Raw genomic sequence first — 15,386 nt, 5'->3', positions numbered from 1 at the left:
AGTCAAAGCCCAAAAGGTCCAATCGTCTGATTTTTCTTCTTTTTTGGGCCAAGAAAAACTCCAATTTTGAGTTGACTGAGTTTCACGCTACGGGGGCCTTTTCGTGAAGTTAAGCAAGCAAAGCAAAGCAGAGAGCGTCCTCTCTGCAAAATCCTCCTCTGGACTGGAAATTCTTCTGGTTGCGTGATTCAGCAGGACAGAGAGTGGGCAAAATCGACAAGTTTTTCTTCGTCAAAACAAAATCGGCAAGTTTTAAATCGTGGGAAATGAGCATGGAGTATGAACACCAGCTAATGGCGATGCAGATATCACCGGCGGATGCCCATGGGACCACTCCAGGGAAGGAACAGCAGGCTGCTGGGGTTGGCATTCTTCTACAGATCATGATGCTCGTCCTCTCTTTCGTCCTCGGCCATGTCCTTCGGCGCCACAAATTTTATTATCTTCCTGAGGCCAGCGCTTCCCTTTTGATTGGTATGTATCTAATTCTTCTTCCGAAAGAAAGTCTCGTGATTGATCGACTAGGCTTGGCCCATCCTTGTTCTATTTATTATTTCTAATACGGTGAATATTATTGGCAGGTTTAATTGTCGGTGGACTTGCTAACATCTCTAATACGGAAACTAACATCAGGTACCAATATACAAAGAGGAATTCAAGAATTAAATTAAAACCCCATGTGATGTGAATAATCATGTCTTCTTTCTGTTCCTTTGTGCAGGACGTGGTTCAATTTCCATGAGGAATTTTTCTTCCTATTCCTCCTACCTCCTATCATATTATATCCTAACTTTCCCGTGTTTTCTTTTCTTCAAATATTTCATTTCTTGCTCCAATTTACGTTAATTGGCTACTATGTACTGTTTTCCTTGACATTTTTGTGCTCACTCAGTCCGGGTTCAGTCTCTCACCTGTAAGTTTTTCAGTATTTTTGTCTCTGCTCTGATATAAATGCGTGTTTTCCTATCCTTTTACCTTGAACCCATCTCCTTTCTAACGTGCTTTACTATTTTTGCTCCCATCTTCACAGAAACCTTTCTTCTCTAACTTTGGAGCCATTGTCACTTTTGCTATCCTAGGAACCTTAATATCTTCAGTTGTTACTGGTATTCTAGTGTAAGTTTTTGTTTTCATTCTCAAAAATCCTTTCATGATATTACAGTTTTTACCCCATCTAACTAAGTTAGGTTTATCTGTTCCCCCTTCGTGTTGCAGTTACCTTGGTGGTCTGATATATCTCACGTACAGACTTCCATTTGTAGAGTGCTTGATGTTTGGTGCTCTTATATCAGCAACTGATCCAGTCACTGTCTTGTCCATCTTTCAGGTGCTTTACTGCTCCATTTTATTTTTTTATAGTTAGCTCGTCACCATGCACACAATATTTCTTGATAGGTTTTACTTTGGCGAACCCAAGTTGCACAACCAAACAATGAACCAAAAACATATGGAATCATTTCCAGGATCAAGAACAGACCTATACCTTGTCTAGTATGGTTTGAAGATGCCCGAACATGTTTGGATCCTCACCCTCACCCCTCCCAAAAGAAAACATCAATATGGTTTCTGGAATTGCACTCAGTCATATAGTTATATCTAAGTTTTATCAATATCAGAGGTTACAGGTGCCTTACCTTCTGATTGTCCACAATTCGAATGAATTCTGAGATTGTTGTGATGACCTTGATTGAAGGAACTTGGCACAGATATGAACCTGTATGCTTTGGTGTTTGGAGAATCTGTTTTGAATGATGCTGTAAGTTTTTATTGTTTTTTGTTTATAATCCATGTTTTTGATGTGTACATGTTCTGTCTAAAGATTGACTTTGTTTACTTGATGAAATTCTTCTATTGTATGCGGCACAATCAATAGATGGCAATTTCCTTGTACAGGTATGTAGAGTAAATTGTTGTTGTACCCAGAAGTTAGAAATATTGTTTGAACTTCAGTTATTGTTTGAACTTCAGTTCTCACTTGAGGGGTGTTCTGCTATGCAGGACAATGTCCTTGGTGAGAAGTCACGCATCATCTGGACAGAACTTCTTCATGGTTATTGTGAGGTTTCTTGAGACCTTTGTGGGTTCCATGTCTGCAGGTAAATGTTTAAATCTCTTATGGTCTAATAATGAAGTATTTGACTCCTAATTGGTTTTGAAAATAGAATATTTTTTTCTTCATCTGAAAATGTAGCTTATCATTTGTGTTTGGTATATCTGGAAAGAAGTTCATTAATTTTTCTGTCTGAGTGTCAAGTTTTGTGATGTCAAATGCTGTGATAGTGGAGTAATGCATGATACATTTCCAACGTTGAAAAGGTATAGATGGATGCTAATTTTATCTGCAAAGTGTGACTTGTGGCTACATAAAGGTCATGCCTCATGCATTTTAGAGACTTATTTAAAAGCAATTCTTGACTGTAAAGATGTTGTTATCCTCTTGTCATTCCTGTTTACTGAATTTTTCATTTATAATTGTTCAGTTGTTTTTGACCTAAGTAGTTTAAATCCTTAAACTATAAAGCCTCTTTTGATTGCTTTAGTATCTTTTTTTTTTTTTTTTTTGAATAGAAACTTGTATTGATAATCAAGAGGAAAAATTCCTCGATCAGACAACCAAAAAGTAAAGAGTGTCTGACCTACTAAGATTGAAAATTATTCTGTAATTAAAAAACACAAACTTCAGTAAAATCATCTTAAGACTGCCATCATGTCTCTCATGATGGTAGAGTAGTGATAGTCCTTGAATTGCCCTGAAACCGAAGCCCAAACAGATGCCCAAAATTTAATTCAATCCCATAATTCCTCAACCCTTACTCCTATATGACCCTGAAAAATTCTTCGATTTTGCTCCATCCAGATATTCCAGAATATAGCATGAACTAGACAATCGCGAAGGATTCCAGCTCTCTTCCCCTTCCCCGAAACCCTCAGATTGATACTAAGGAGCTCAAAACACCCTTTAGGAATCACCCACTCCGCTCCGAGAGCACCCAACATCCTCTACCATAATTTTAGGGAATACGAACAATGAATGAACAAGTGATCAATGTTTTCTGCATTCTCTTTGCAAAGAACACACCAAGAAGGGGATAAGCACATCTTTGGTTGCCTCCTTTGAATGCTATCGCAAGTATTAATCTTGCCATTTGCTGCCAGCCACAAGAAAAATTGAATTTTCGGAGGTGTCTTTGCCTTCCAGATTGAGATGAAAGGGGGGAAGACATCCCTCTGGTAGAGAGAAGAAAAGACCTGAAAGACTTGCAGGAAAAAGAACCCTGCTCCTCAATCTCCCATGATCTCCGATCCGACTATTTAATCTCACCTTCCCCAATATATCCAAAAGTATTACCACTTCTGCTATTTCAGCCTCGGACAAATTCCTTCCAAAATCAAAATCCCAATTAAGAGGCATCTCATGAATGTTAGCAAAACGGGATATACTTTGATTTTTTCTCCTGGACAAGGAAGAGAGTCTAGGAAACAGATTTTTTTAGTATCCCTTCTTTCAGCCAAAGATCCTCCCAAAATCTAATTTTCTCCCCATTTCCAACAGAAAATCTGCAGCATTGAAGAAAGGAATTATACCCTTTCGAAATTTCTCGCCAAGGATTCCTGCAAGACACATTAACTATCTGTTTAGTATCCCCACCCATTTGAGTTGATTCCATACTTGCTCTTAATGATCCTATGCCATAGCGAGTTGGTTTCAAGTGGAAATCTCCACAACCATTTAGCTCTGAGGGCTTCATTTCTTTCTCTTAAAGAGCCAATTCCAAGACCACCTTCCTCTTTCGATTTAGTCACCTTTTCCCACCTGACCAAGTGACTATTCTTTCCTTCTTCTAGTCCTTCCCATAAAAAGTTACGCATAAGCTGTTCTACTTTGGCGGCCACTCCTATAGGCATCTTAAACAGTGACATATAGTAAGAAGGAATGCTGCTCAAAACCGCTTGGATTAGCGTTAATCTTCCACCTTTGGATAAGCAAGCCCTCTAGAACACCAGAAATTAAAAGATATTCAAAGAAGAGAATGACACCAATAAAAAGAGTGAACATGTCTGAGACGGTTCATTTCTGTAAGAATACCTGTTGGCAAAAATGTGGGCGGTTCAGTTGATTCAGAATAATAGATTGGAAAAGAGTAAATGGAATATCATTATTATCAATAATAGAGTATGGGACTTTCTATACTGTTTATTGGCTAAGAGGTATTCATTATTAGGATTTCCAAGTAGTTTTGAGGACAAGAATTCATCGTACATGTGGTTCATGGATGGTGGTGCAATCACCTCTCATGACGTTGAAGCTGAGCCAAAATCTGTCCCACTAACCTGGCCAATCTCTTGGGTGAAATGACTGGGGTGACGTGTGCATTCCGAAATATTTTTCCATTGTTTGTTCTCGGCGGTGCTCTGAAGTTAAAAGAAGACCTAAGATCTAATGGTACTAATAACATATTAAATCTTCAGACAATGGTACTTGAGACATCAGATAGGTTGCAAACTTGCAAAAAAAATAAACTTGAACCCGGCGTGCTAACGAATGTACATATAGAAGAGTTGAGTACAAAGGAAAACTGAAAGATGGCATGGTCTTGCCAAATTAGAAGATAAGACTAACCAATTGAGGCAATAGAGTTGTTCCCTTGTAAGTCAAGTAAACTTATGAGTCTCAGGTGTTTAATGGTCCCTTAACAGCAATGACTTTCTTTTTCCTGTTTTCTTTTCTCTGAAGTTACATAAGCGGCATGTGCTTTATATATTTAGATGCTTCATTACTGTTGCATTTTGGTTTCTCAGTTACTAATGTACATTGTATGTTTATTTACAGGTGTTGGAGTTGGATTTACTTCTGCTTTGATATCCTTTTTTAATCAATAATTCTTGTACTATGTTTCCATTTAAAAAAGCTTTTATTGGTAGATTGTATTGTGAAACCTTAATTGTCAATACCTTTTTAAGTATGCAGGGTTGGATATTGACAAGTGAGTGATACTTTTCTACTGTTCATTGCTCACCTTAGCTTAGTTACCACTGCAGTGGAATAACATGGTTGTCTCATTATCTTTTCAGTCTTCAGAACCTGGAATGCTGTCTTTTTGTCCTCTTTCCATATTTCTCGTAAGTGATCTTCTTGACTGTTTTTTCTTCTTGTGTAAATTAGTTGTAAGCCTTTTCTCCTTATAAACAAATTGATGTAGCACTATTTTCTGTCTAGTTACATGCTTGCAGAAGGTCTTGGACTGTCTGGTATTGTGTCAATATTGTTCACAGGAATCGTAAGTAAAAGTGTACAGTTTTTCTGTTTAATTAAATATCCTCTGTTAAATCTGTGTTATGGAAACACTGGTGTTCCGTTTTAGGTCATGAAGCATTACACGTATTCAAATTTGTCAGAGAACTCTCAACGATTTGTTTCTTCCTTTTTCCATTTGATATCATCACTAGCGGAGACATTTGTGTAAGGGAGCTCTTCATTGTCTTTATTACATATCAAGTAATTAAACTGTTCTTTACACATGACACCCAACGCTTGTTTTGAAATGAAAACATTCATTTGCAGATTTATATACATGGGCTTTGATATTGCCATGGAACAACATAGCTGGTCACATGTTGGGTTCATTTTTTTCTCAATTGTATCCTTGAATAATTTGTCAAAAATGTGAAAGTTCGGTGATACTCTGGCAACTGAAACTTGCTCTCATTCCTTAACTCGGTGTGGGATTGCCTCAGATATTTATTGGAGTTGCAAGGTACGCATCCTTTTGTTTGCTACAATGAGCCCCTTGTCACAAGCTTATTTTATTAGAGTAAATTTAGGTTTTAGCCACAAAAAACTTTCACTTTTACTTTTTTCAAAAAGACAGAAAAACCTCTCAACTTGCAAACCAAAGACATGCAAATGTAAAGGATTTCTTTGGAAATCCAAAAATAAATAAGGGCAATTTTGTCCATTTTGGCTTCTTGAAAAAAATTTCTCTCTCCTTTGGCATTTTCCAAAGTCTCCCTATTAGACTTTCTAAAATACTTTTAGACTTTTAGTATTCATTTTCCATTATCAACAAAACTTTTAAACAGTCTGTCCAATCACTTTGTGCAGGGCAGCTAATGTTTTTTCTTGCGCATATTTGGTCAACTTGGTTCGACCTGCACATAGACAGATACCTTTAAAACACCAACAAGCACTTTGGTACAGTGGTAAGAAGAGCACAAATTGCTGATCTTTCTGAATGCCTTGACTTTTATTAGTCTTTAATGAATTTTTGGGATTGAGTAGGACTTCGAGGGGCAATGGCTTTTGCCCTCGCTCTGCAATCAGTTCATGATCTTCCAGAAGGACATGGTCAAACTATATTCACTGCAACCACTGCCATAGTTGTTCTGACGGTACACAAACTGATTTCTGAATATCGAGGACATATTTTTCCTAACATATTTGAAGATTCATGCATCGTCTTGCCCTTTGTTAAAATATTAATCATGGACTGAATCTAAATAACACTTTGTCAAAATATTGCATTCCATGCCCTTAATGATAGCATGTAGAAGTTTTTTTCCCAAATAAAAAGTTGTTGACAATATTATGCGCTCCTGTTTCTGTTTCACTTTATCCATACCCTGGCACTTGCACTGGCAGATGTCTCTTTGAAATGGTTCTGTTTCAAAAGGGAGCTGAATTTTTGTTTGGAAGGAACAAAATACCTTTGCTTATGCTGAAAAACGACTGAATTGTCTGCTGTAGACCATTTTATTTAGACTAATTGCCTCTGAATTTCTTATGAAGACCTACCTTGTGGACAGAATGGAAAGCCATGTGATATAAGAAATTTTTTAAATGACTATGCTAGCCTCTTATTGAATGGAAAGTCACTTGGTCATATCCTTTCATTTTCCCTACTGAAGGCAAAATGAAGTCGTTTTCTTATTGGCGGCTTTTTTCATCTTATTTGAACATATTTGATTGCAGCTTCTTTTGTCATCTTGGACATACACATAAATATACTTACTTATTTTACACCTTGCATATCAGGAACGAGGAATTACCCATATGATGTATTCTTTTTTCAGATGAATGACAACGATACTTAAATAGATATTTCCTTTAAAAAAATCGATTCAAGTATACTTGTTTTGTAAGATGCATACGATACTGTTCTTGTGACTTAGTTGTAACCTTCTAACCATTTTGTAGGTGTTATTAATTGGAGGTTCAACGGGTACCATGTTGGAAGCTTTACAAGTTGTAGGTGATGGCCTTGAGGGTACTTTGGGTGAAGTAAGTTCTTAAGCTCCAAGAAAAGGAAAAAAAAAAAAAAGGCATACGTTCTACTTAATTACTTATTATTCTTTGCATTCTAGGAACCATAAGAAAAGAGTTCTGTGTATTTGTGACAGCCAAATTTGCTACTTGAACCTACATTAATTATTTAGGAAACGGATTAACCATCTGTGTAGGCATTTGATTCACAGTTTCCTTGGACAGTTTTTTCTGGATATTTAATTATACTATTGTAACGTTAGCCCTAGAGGATAAGAACTGATGCGGGTCATTCTGATCGTCCAAGGCTACTCTTTGCTATAATTATCCCAGCTTTAGAGGGTTAGTGAGAATATTTTGATCCCCATAGAGATGATTACTTATCTTCTATAAGCTCATACAAATGCCAAGGGTTTTGGGTCCTTTACTTTCTTCTGTCTCTGTCGCTGTCACAGGGCTCAGTAGATGTGCTTAAGAAACTCCACTGCACCCAGCCACAACGCTGACAGTGTAGGACTCTGTCACATAACCCACTGTATGCAGCCCACAGCTCTCAACCCAAGTTGTTTAGTGTCTTGCATATATGGTAGTGTGGTTTCAGTTAGAAAATCACAGTTGGTTGTTTACTGAAGTTGGTGCTCTCTGGATAATGGCGGACGGAAGTTTTAACAGATGGTGCATTCCTTCCTGACAGAGAGTGCAAGGTTTGGATTTGGGGAGTTATCTCTTTCTGTCTGACTACAAGCTCCTTTGAGAATAACAACAGAGTGACTGCCTGGACAACATTTGTTTGGGTAGTTCTGTTAAAGGAGTTTTGGTTAGAGTGGGACACAAATAATATTTTTTTTATACCACTACGATTGGTTTATTCTGGAGAGAGTAAGTCATCATATGTATGGTCATTGATTGCTGGTGCGAAATTTGAAGTGGTTTGGATTACCTCATAGAAAGTTATATGTAAAATGAGAGCTGAAGCCTTTGGATCATGTTCTGAAGTTCTATGTAGATCACTATTCAATTATGTGCAAAGATGTTTAACGTACTGCCTGCTATGCCTGAACCATTGATTGTCCAATTATTTCCCTCCTTCCCCTACTATTCTATATTATTATATTTTGCTACATTTAACTAGTCCTGCTCATCCAAATTTTTTATTCAGATTGATGGGATCACGTGGTTGAATTAGGATAGCAATGCTACTTTCATGATCACTGTGATCTTGCAACTCACCAAAGCTGACTATTTTGGATATTTGTGCTTATATTTCCACAGAGTTTTGAAGGGAACAATGGCTATATTGCTCCTTCTTATAACGAGGAAGCATCATCAGGAAACAGGATCAAGATGAAACTGAAGGAATTCCACCAGAGGTAACATTTGGTTGCTACCTTCATAGAGGAACCTGGTTTTACCTTTGATTTATTTGCTAAGCGTCTAGTTCTACCCTCCAACCCTTTCTCTTGCAGCACAGCGTCATTCACAGCTTTAGATCGGAACTACCTCACACCGTTCTTTACAAGTCAGAATGGTGATGAAGTGGAAGAGCTTGGTAAGAATTGAAATGGATCTCCTCCAGTTACTTCCATTGGTCTACTATAAAGAGATAAAGACATTATCCATGATCCGAGCAAGTGTTTCATTTCATGATTTTAATTTCTTTTCCTTTTTGTTATTTGTATTTTCTTAACAGATGAGCCAATGCCTAGCTCTGCAAGAGGGGGTTTCCAAGGTCATGGCCAACATTCTCGGTGATTCGTTTTTCAGGAACAGATATGGTAAAAGATGAAGTCAATGTTGTATATAGACGTTCGTCATAAAAATGGCCTCATAGGTGAAAGGCACAAATCCACTAATATCAAATTTTTGTAGTTATTAATAGAATTTGTAAATACTGGATTGAACCATCTGTACCTAACTTTGTTCATTTAGTGCCTGTATAATTCTTAATTTCTTGTTTATGGCACTTGAAATTGAAATTGCGTGATTGTCTTCATTAGCTTATATATTATTAAAATCCATTTCTTGTGTTGCCTGTTTTTCACACCTTTAACTCCTCAGCTGTGCGGTGAAATCTGCTCAGCAAGGGATTCCCCAGTGATTTTTTTATGTTATTGGGGTTTGACTTCTCCCTGTGCAGTGAAATCAAGGATAACCTGCTATTCTCACCTTCAGCTTGTCAGTATGCATTCGATCTGTGTGTTTTAGAACTAATTAAAAATTAAGTTAGAAGTAAATATGACAAACCGATAGGAGTAGTAGTCGCCTGAACAAATCTCCGTCCCTAGTTTCAGCCAAGATGGCGTTGCGAAGTTCGCTGTCACAATAATAACTAGAAGATGCTGATACACGGTAAGTTTGATGTATCCCGGAGTGCAATAGTTTTCGTGTAATTATTTAGTACTTTATTATATTAAATTTTGTCTCGGATTTAATATTTTTTTTCAACTAACGTATTTGTTGGTATTTCCAAAGTTTCAACAAATTCCCGACTTCGTTTATATATTTATGACATTTTTTTAATTGATGTATTATGTGGTTGTCCACTTCATACACTACATGATAATATGAGAATGTGATATACAAATGTGGTAATTTAAATTCCTCAAAATGCTCTTGATTAATTAAAATACTAAAAGAGAAAATCGTTTTACTAAAATGCTCAAAGAGAAAATCATAACAAGGGGAGTGGACGAAGGAGGAAGGAGTGTCGCCGACGAGGGGATGGGGGTGCGCGGTTGGTGGTGGGTGACAATATTTGTTTTTTTTATTTACACTCCTAAAAAGCCATTAACAGCTTTCTTTTTTTTATTCTTCCGATTTCTTTGTTTGAAGAGGGTAAAAAGGGAATTTTTTGGTAGCATCTGAACCCATCCTCCCCTATTTTATTTATTTTATTTATTATCCGGTGCCCAATATTTCAAAAATTGAACCGTTAGGACTTGACAACGGCTAGTTCTTTGTTTCGTTCCTAAATTTGCACCCCCAGTTCTGTTTCACTTTAAGGCTTCTGGTTCAACCAATATTAGAGGACCGGAGGATTGGAGAAGAGCTCATTAAAGGAGTCGGCCGGGAGAAGGTACGGCTTAACCTCAATTCTCAAATTGGGAGTCTAGGTGAATTCTAACATTATTCTCAGATTCGGTTATATGTGCTTGCCTCGATTGATTTGTGTGTTTATTAAAGAATATGGATCCATTGATGGTGGAAAGTTGCGGATCTGCCACCGTAGAAGACGCAGCAGCTTGCGCTCCTCCCCATCCTCCTCCCCCTCCTCCGCCGACTGCTCACCGGAGGCCAAGAGTGAGGGAGGTGAGCTCTAGGTTCATGTCTCCTGCGGTTTCCACTGGTGATCTCCCTCATCCCCTGCCTACTAAATCGCCCCTCCCGAAACATCATCAACATGGCATCTCAACTCCAAGCTCGACGCTTGCGGAAATTCAGTCGAGGCAGCGCTCTTCCTCTGTGAATAGGCGACGGAGGCACTTGGACTTGGAGCCCTTCCGCTGCTCCGACGAGAACAGACCCACCGGCTTCTCCTCCATTCACACTCCGAGTCAGAGTTGGGAAATCCCTCTCCCACCGGAACATATGCTTAATTATACTGGGAGGAAACAGCGTCCTGTGAAGCCATTCAAAGAAAACGGAGGCGGCAAAGTCCAACAGCAACAGCAGAAGCAGCATCTTACAAAAACCTGCACCGGGAAAGGCAGCAATGCTTTTACCACACCCTCAAGACCTGACACACCCATGGTGACTGCTAGTCTAGATAGGACGTCTAGATTCAGGCTCATTCAGCAACGGTCTACCAACATCACACCCACAGCAGCCGCTAAGCTCTTGCAGTCTAGCGGGATGTCTTTACCTGCTCTACCTACCAATCTAGTTACTGAGACTGAGGCAAACACCCAAGACGCCACTTCTGCTCCCCAACTTGATCCTTCTTCACCAAGCTCACTTCCAGATGTCAATAATCACAGTCAAATGCCAGTTGTACCAAGCTGCTCAACAAGGTGTCTTCCTGATATCCGCTCTTCCATGCCTGAGGCCGATTTGTTGCCATCCGTTTCTAGTAGACAGCTCGTTGACAAAAATAGCAGCAGCAGGGGTAATGCAACTGTCACTGTCAGTGACGATTTTTTAAAATGTTCTGCTTCCCCTTGCTCCCGTTCTCTGAAATTGCCATTATCAAGTTCCGACATCTTATCCTTCCAGCCAAACAAAGGGAGTGAAAGATTAACATCTGTGGTGTCCAAGCCATATACAAACACAGGGAAGATGGGGGGCTTATGTCTTCCCCCTGTCCCACCATCTACAAGTGCAAAGCTGAGCTCAGATACAAGGAGAGGAAAGAAAGTTTCTGGACACCTAGAAGACGTGCACTCCTTGAGAGTGCTTCATAACCGCTATCTGCAGTGGAGATATACCAATGCAAGAGCAGAGGCTTCCATGCGCGCACAGCAGAGAGAAACTGAGGTAAGTCATATTTGAGTGCTCAAAAGTCAAACTAGATTTTAATTCTTAAAAAAGATTGTCACTTCTATAGCTCAATTGTGAATTCTAAGTCGAACTGATAAGGACAAAGTGCTTGCTTTTCCAGCTGATTAACTTTCTCATGGATTTCTGTTATTATATATTGTAGAGAACACTTTATTCTCTTGCGGTAAAGATAGCAGAACTATATGATTCTGTCAAGAGGAAACGGATAGAACTCGGCATTTTGCAAAGAACAGAGACTTTATCAGCAATTCTTGATGCTCAAGTAAGGCTGCCAGAATTTCATGATTGCTTTACACTTCTCATGCAGTAATATTGTATATGCTTGATTAGCAATTTCATCGATTCTTATAATGATCCATATCTTGCATAAACGTATTTGTTAGGTATATTTCTTGTTGAACTTAAAACAGTCTGCCTTGTAACCTAGCCTTCAAGAAAAGATATATGCTTGCAAGTGACAGGAATTATCTTTAGCTTGTAGACTGTATGTATAGTGGAGACTGGATCTTTCATGCTGAGCACAACTTAGCCATGAAGAATCGTGCTTTGCCTTTCATTCTCATATGACTAGTATCTGTATAGCAATGTAACTTTTGGTGTTACATTTCTTGCATAAACGTATTTGTTAGGTATATTTATTGTTGAGCTTAAAACAGTCTGCCTTGTAACCTAGCCTTCTAGAAAAGATACATGCTTGCAAGTGACAGGAATTATCCTTAGCTTTTAGACTGTATGTATAGTGGAGACCAGATCTTTCATGCTGAGCACAACTAAGCCATGAAGAATCGTGCTTTGCCTTTCATTCTCATATGACTAGTATCTGTATAGCAATGTAACTTTTGGTGCTATATCATCTCACTTCGCCAGAAAGATTCAGTTGAGAGTTCATAAATTTTCATCAAGTCATACAAACCAGTTTGAGCAACACTAATCCATCCTCTCTTCTGAGGCAATGGAGCTGTGAAAGAGAAAAGCACAATAGTTGTGAAAACTATAGGATTTCAAAAGCATTGGAGGTATTTACTCTTTTGTGGTGATATTTCTAAGAAATTGATGACCGAAAGGGTATATTTTGAATTCATATGAAAAAATCCTATGACTGGACTTCTTTATCTTCTTTAATGCTTTTATTCACAATGGCATATGAATTTTACAGTTAGAAACTCTTTTTCAATCTGTGTTGTTCACAGTAATTCTGCAAATTTTAGCTGTTGAATAAAACGTACAAGTAGTGAGATATTGGTATGGGTCCTGAGAGATCACAATTTTTTTTTGCAAATGCTATGTATAACGTGGTCTGCTGACAGTAAGACAGTTAAGTAAAAATATAAAAGCTTTAAACTGTGCCACACTTTCAGTGTGTCTAACATTGAGGCACTTATTTGCTGTTCTAGTTTATGGCATATGTACCCTAAGCGTGGTGTTCAGCACTAAGAAATTGAAGTAGCCACATTTTAACTCGTGTTTTATTAAAAAAGAAATACTGAATTCTGTTTGTAACTTACATATTCTACTGGACATTATCTTAGATTCCATATTTGGACCAGTGGTTTGCTCTTCAAGGGGATCATTCAAGTTCTCTGGCAGAAGCAACACAAGCTTTGTCAAATGCCTCATTTCAACTTCCAATCAGTGGCAATGTTAGGGTATAATTCCTCTGTTTTAATTATGGCTTCCGTTGTGTAACCAATGTTCAAATTATGTTTCTTGTATTGCTTTGTAACACTGACTTGAGATATACTTTGTAGGTCGATCTACAAGAGGTAAAAGAGGCACTGAACTCAGCAGTGGAAGTGATGGAGATCATAGATCTCCAAGTTCAGCGATCTACAGCAAAGGTAAAATAACTAGCAGACTTTTTCCTTTGGCAATCAACAAGTGGATATTTTACTTTTTATCATAAGTGATGGCACAACTGACAAGAAGAAAAATTTCATTGTAGTGGGAAAATCTAATGATACAAATAGGGTGAACAAGTTTATTCTAGATTCTAAGAATCAAATTTTTTAGAGAGTTGCCGCACTGCACAGGGTTGGGTGCTTGCTGATAGAAGTCAGCATTGCTTATAGATGGATACAAATGCAAAATTAAGGCCCCGGTAATCATTTTGTTTTTGGTTTCTATAAGACCTCGTTTTGTAACCTCTTTGTTTTTGGTTTTTGTATCCAATTCATACTTATAAAGACTTTTTTTAAGTGAGTAACTTTCATAGAGATGACAAATTCTTAAATACTTTCATAGAGTTGATAAAAGTCACTAGTAAATTGGCAAGACTTTTGCTCTTAACAATTAGTCTTAAAAGTATAGAAAAGTCATTCATTTAATAAGCTTTTTAAAAGTCATTAACTTTTTGGATACCATCAAACTTTTAAATACTTTTAAAAAGTCATAACTGAATACCACCAAACTTTTAAATATTTTTTAAAAGTCACAATTGAATACCACTAGACTTTTATATACTCTTTAAAAGTCTAAATTGAATACCTCCAGACTTTTAAACTCTATAAAAGTCATTAAAAGTTTGAATTGGATACACCCTCAGTTTCATTCTTTTTGTTGGAGATAAAGAGGAATAACATGGATGAAAAGGGAAATGTAGAATGGTGGAAGGAATTGTTTCAAACTTAATTAATTATATACAAGGAGAATTTATATTGTGGATGCAGTTCTTTTGAACTCTAATTAAACAGAAATTATTTTGGTCGTGAAGATTGTGTGATTCAATGAGAACTTGATGTATCTAGCATTTGTGTCGGCTTTAATGAAGAAAGCTTTTGTGATTCAGGCAGAAGAAACAGAAAATTTGATTTCAGAACTAGCCAGAGTGACTGGTGGAGAAAGAGCTCTTATTGAAGAATGTGGAAATATGTTGTCCAAGACATATACAACGCAGGTTTGCCAACCTCAATCCGCTTATATTATATCTGACAGTTACGAGTTTTATGAGTTACTGCATGATAGTGCCAATCTATGTTCTTTTCCTCTTGAATGCAATATTGTCTAAACCCTGCTCATTACTAATATTATCAGGAAATTTTATTTAGAAATTATGCTCTGCTTTCAGGTGGAAGAGTGGAGCTTAAGGGGCCAGATAATCCAGTTGAAACGTTGCTGTTCTTGAAAAGCATTTCTTCAACGAAGATTGAGCAATGAAATACTTATTGCGTTGAGAATGTCTTCTTTATTTCTTTGCTGCGAAATGCATACTTATTTGTTAAGACTTATTTGAGCCCCTCCCCCCCATCTCTCTCTCTCTTATTTGAGCCCCTCCCCCCCATCTCTCTCTCTCTCTGTCACGCGTTATATACAACCCATTTCTTCACAGGGAATCCATTTGTACCAGGGATTGCAGGTTGTACAATACAATTTGATGATCGGAATTGTTCAGGAATTCAAGAATTATATTTACAAAAAGTCACACAATAAGAAATCATTTAGTCCATCTCAAAAAAAGAATAAAAAAAGAAATCATTATAATACAACTAAATACTCCTACAAACGCACAAAGTTATCCACTATTTATGTTCACCATATGATCACAGCTTATTCTATTTTCTGGTCTTTTTTAGGCCCCCCCTCTATGTGACAACATTACCTATAGGATTGAATTAGGTTTCAGTCATATTTC

General features: G+C 37.6%; 2 protein-coding genes across 3 annotated transcripts; both read left to right on the top strand.

Moving 5' to 3' along the window:
- Positions 58-9,286, top strand: LOC18780677 (sodium/hydrogen exchanger 6). The gene is made up of 22 exons (XM_020562753.1): positions 58-474; positions 582-633; positions 722-781; positions 889-913; positions 1,031-1,116; positions 1,216-1,327; positions 1,694-1,756; positions 1,874-1,893; positions 1,999-2,096; positions 4,832-4,860; positions 4,954-4,985; positions 5,074-5,121; positions 5,219-5,279; positions 5,364-5,461; positions 5,564-5,639; positions 5,737-5,756; positions 6,104-6,201; positions 6,281-6,390; positions 7,196-7,279; positions 8,534-8,631; positions 8,728-8,810; positions 8,952-9,286. Exons 1-22 carry the CDS (start codon positions 267-269, stop codon positions 9,011-9,013), a joined length of 1,623 nt encoding a protein of 540 aa, XP_020418342.1. The 5' UTR covers positions 58-266; the 3' UTR covers positions 9,014-9,286.
- Positions 9,954-15,180, top strand: LOC18779091 (protein ENDOSPERM DEFECTIVE 1). Of its 2 annotated transcripts, XM_020561227.1 has the most exons (7): positions 9,954-10,337; positions 10,445-11,734; positions 11,901-12,020; positions 13,288-13,404; positions 13,507-13,596; positions 14,544-14,651; positions 14,823-15,180. In XM_020561227.1, the coding sequence occupies exons 2-7, from the start codon at positions 10,448-10,450 to the stop codon at positions 14,877-14,879; spliced, it is 1,779 nt and encodes a 592-aa protein (XP_020416816.1). In that variant the 5' UTR covers positions 9,954-10,337; positions 10,445-10,447; the 3' UTR covers positions 14,880-15,180. The 2 variants fall into 2 exon arrangements, with proteins under 2 accessions (XP_020416816.1, XP_020416815.1); XM_020561226.1 differs by having other exon boundaries at positions 9,954-11,734.

The sequence above is a fragment of the Prunus persica genome, chromosome G4 (genome assembly GCF_000346465.2).
Source record: "Prunus persica cultivar Lovell chromosome G4, Prunus_persica_NCBIv2, whole genome shotgun sequence".
NCBI classification, from domain to species: Eukaryota; Viridiplantae; Streptophyta; class Magnoliopsida; order Rosales; family Rosaceae; genus Prunus; species Prunus persica.
Note: the sequence above shows the minus strand (reverse complement) of the source record. Positions and strands in the feature narration are given on the sequence as shown.

Coding starts and splice junctions, on each gene's coding strand:
- LOC18779091 (XM_020561227.1), top strand. CDS start 10,448: ATGGATCCATTGATGGTGGAAAGTTGCGGATCTGCCACCGTAGAAGAC. Junction 12,021..13,287: donor CAGCAATTCTTGATGCTCAA/GTAAGGCTGCCA, acceptor ACATTATCTTAG/ATTCCATATTTGGACCAGTG. Junction 13,405..13,506: donor CAATCAGTGGCAATGTTAGG/GTATAATTCCTC, acceptor TATACTTTGTAG/GTCGATCTACAAGAGGTAAA.
- LOC18780677 (XM_020562753.1), top strand. CDS start 267: ATGAGCATGGAGTATGAACACCAGCTAATGGCGATGCAGATATCACCG. Junction 634..721: donor AATACGGAAACTAACATCAG/GTACCAATATAC, acceptor TCCTTTGTGCAG/GACGTGGTTCAATTTCCATG. Junction 1,894..1,998: donor ATGGCAATTTCCTTGTACAG/GTATGTAGAGTA, acceptor TCTGCTATGCAG/GACAATGTCCTTGGTGAGAA.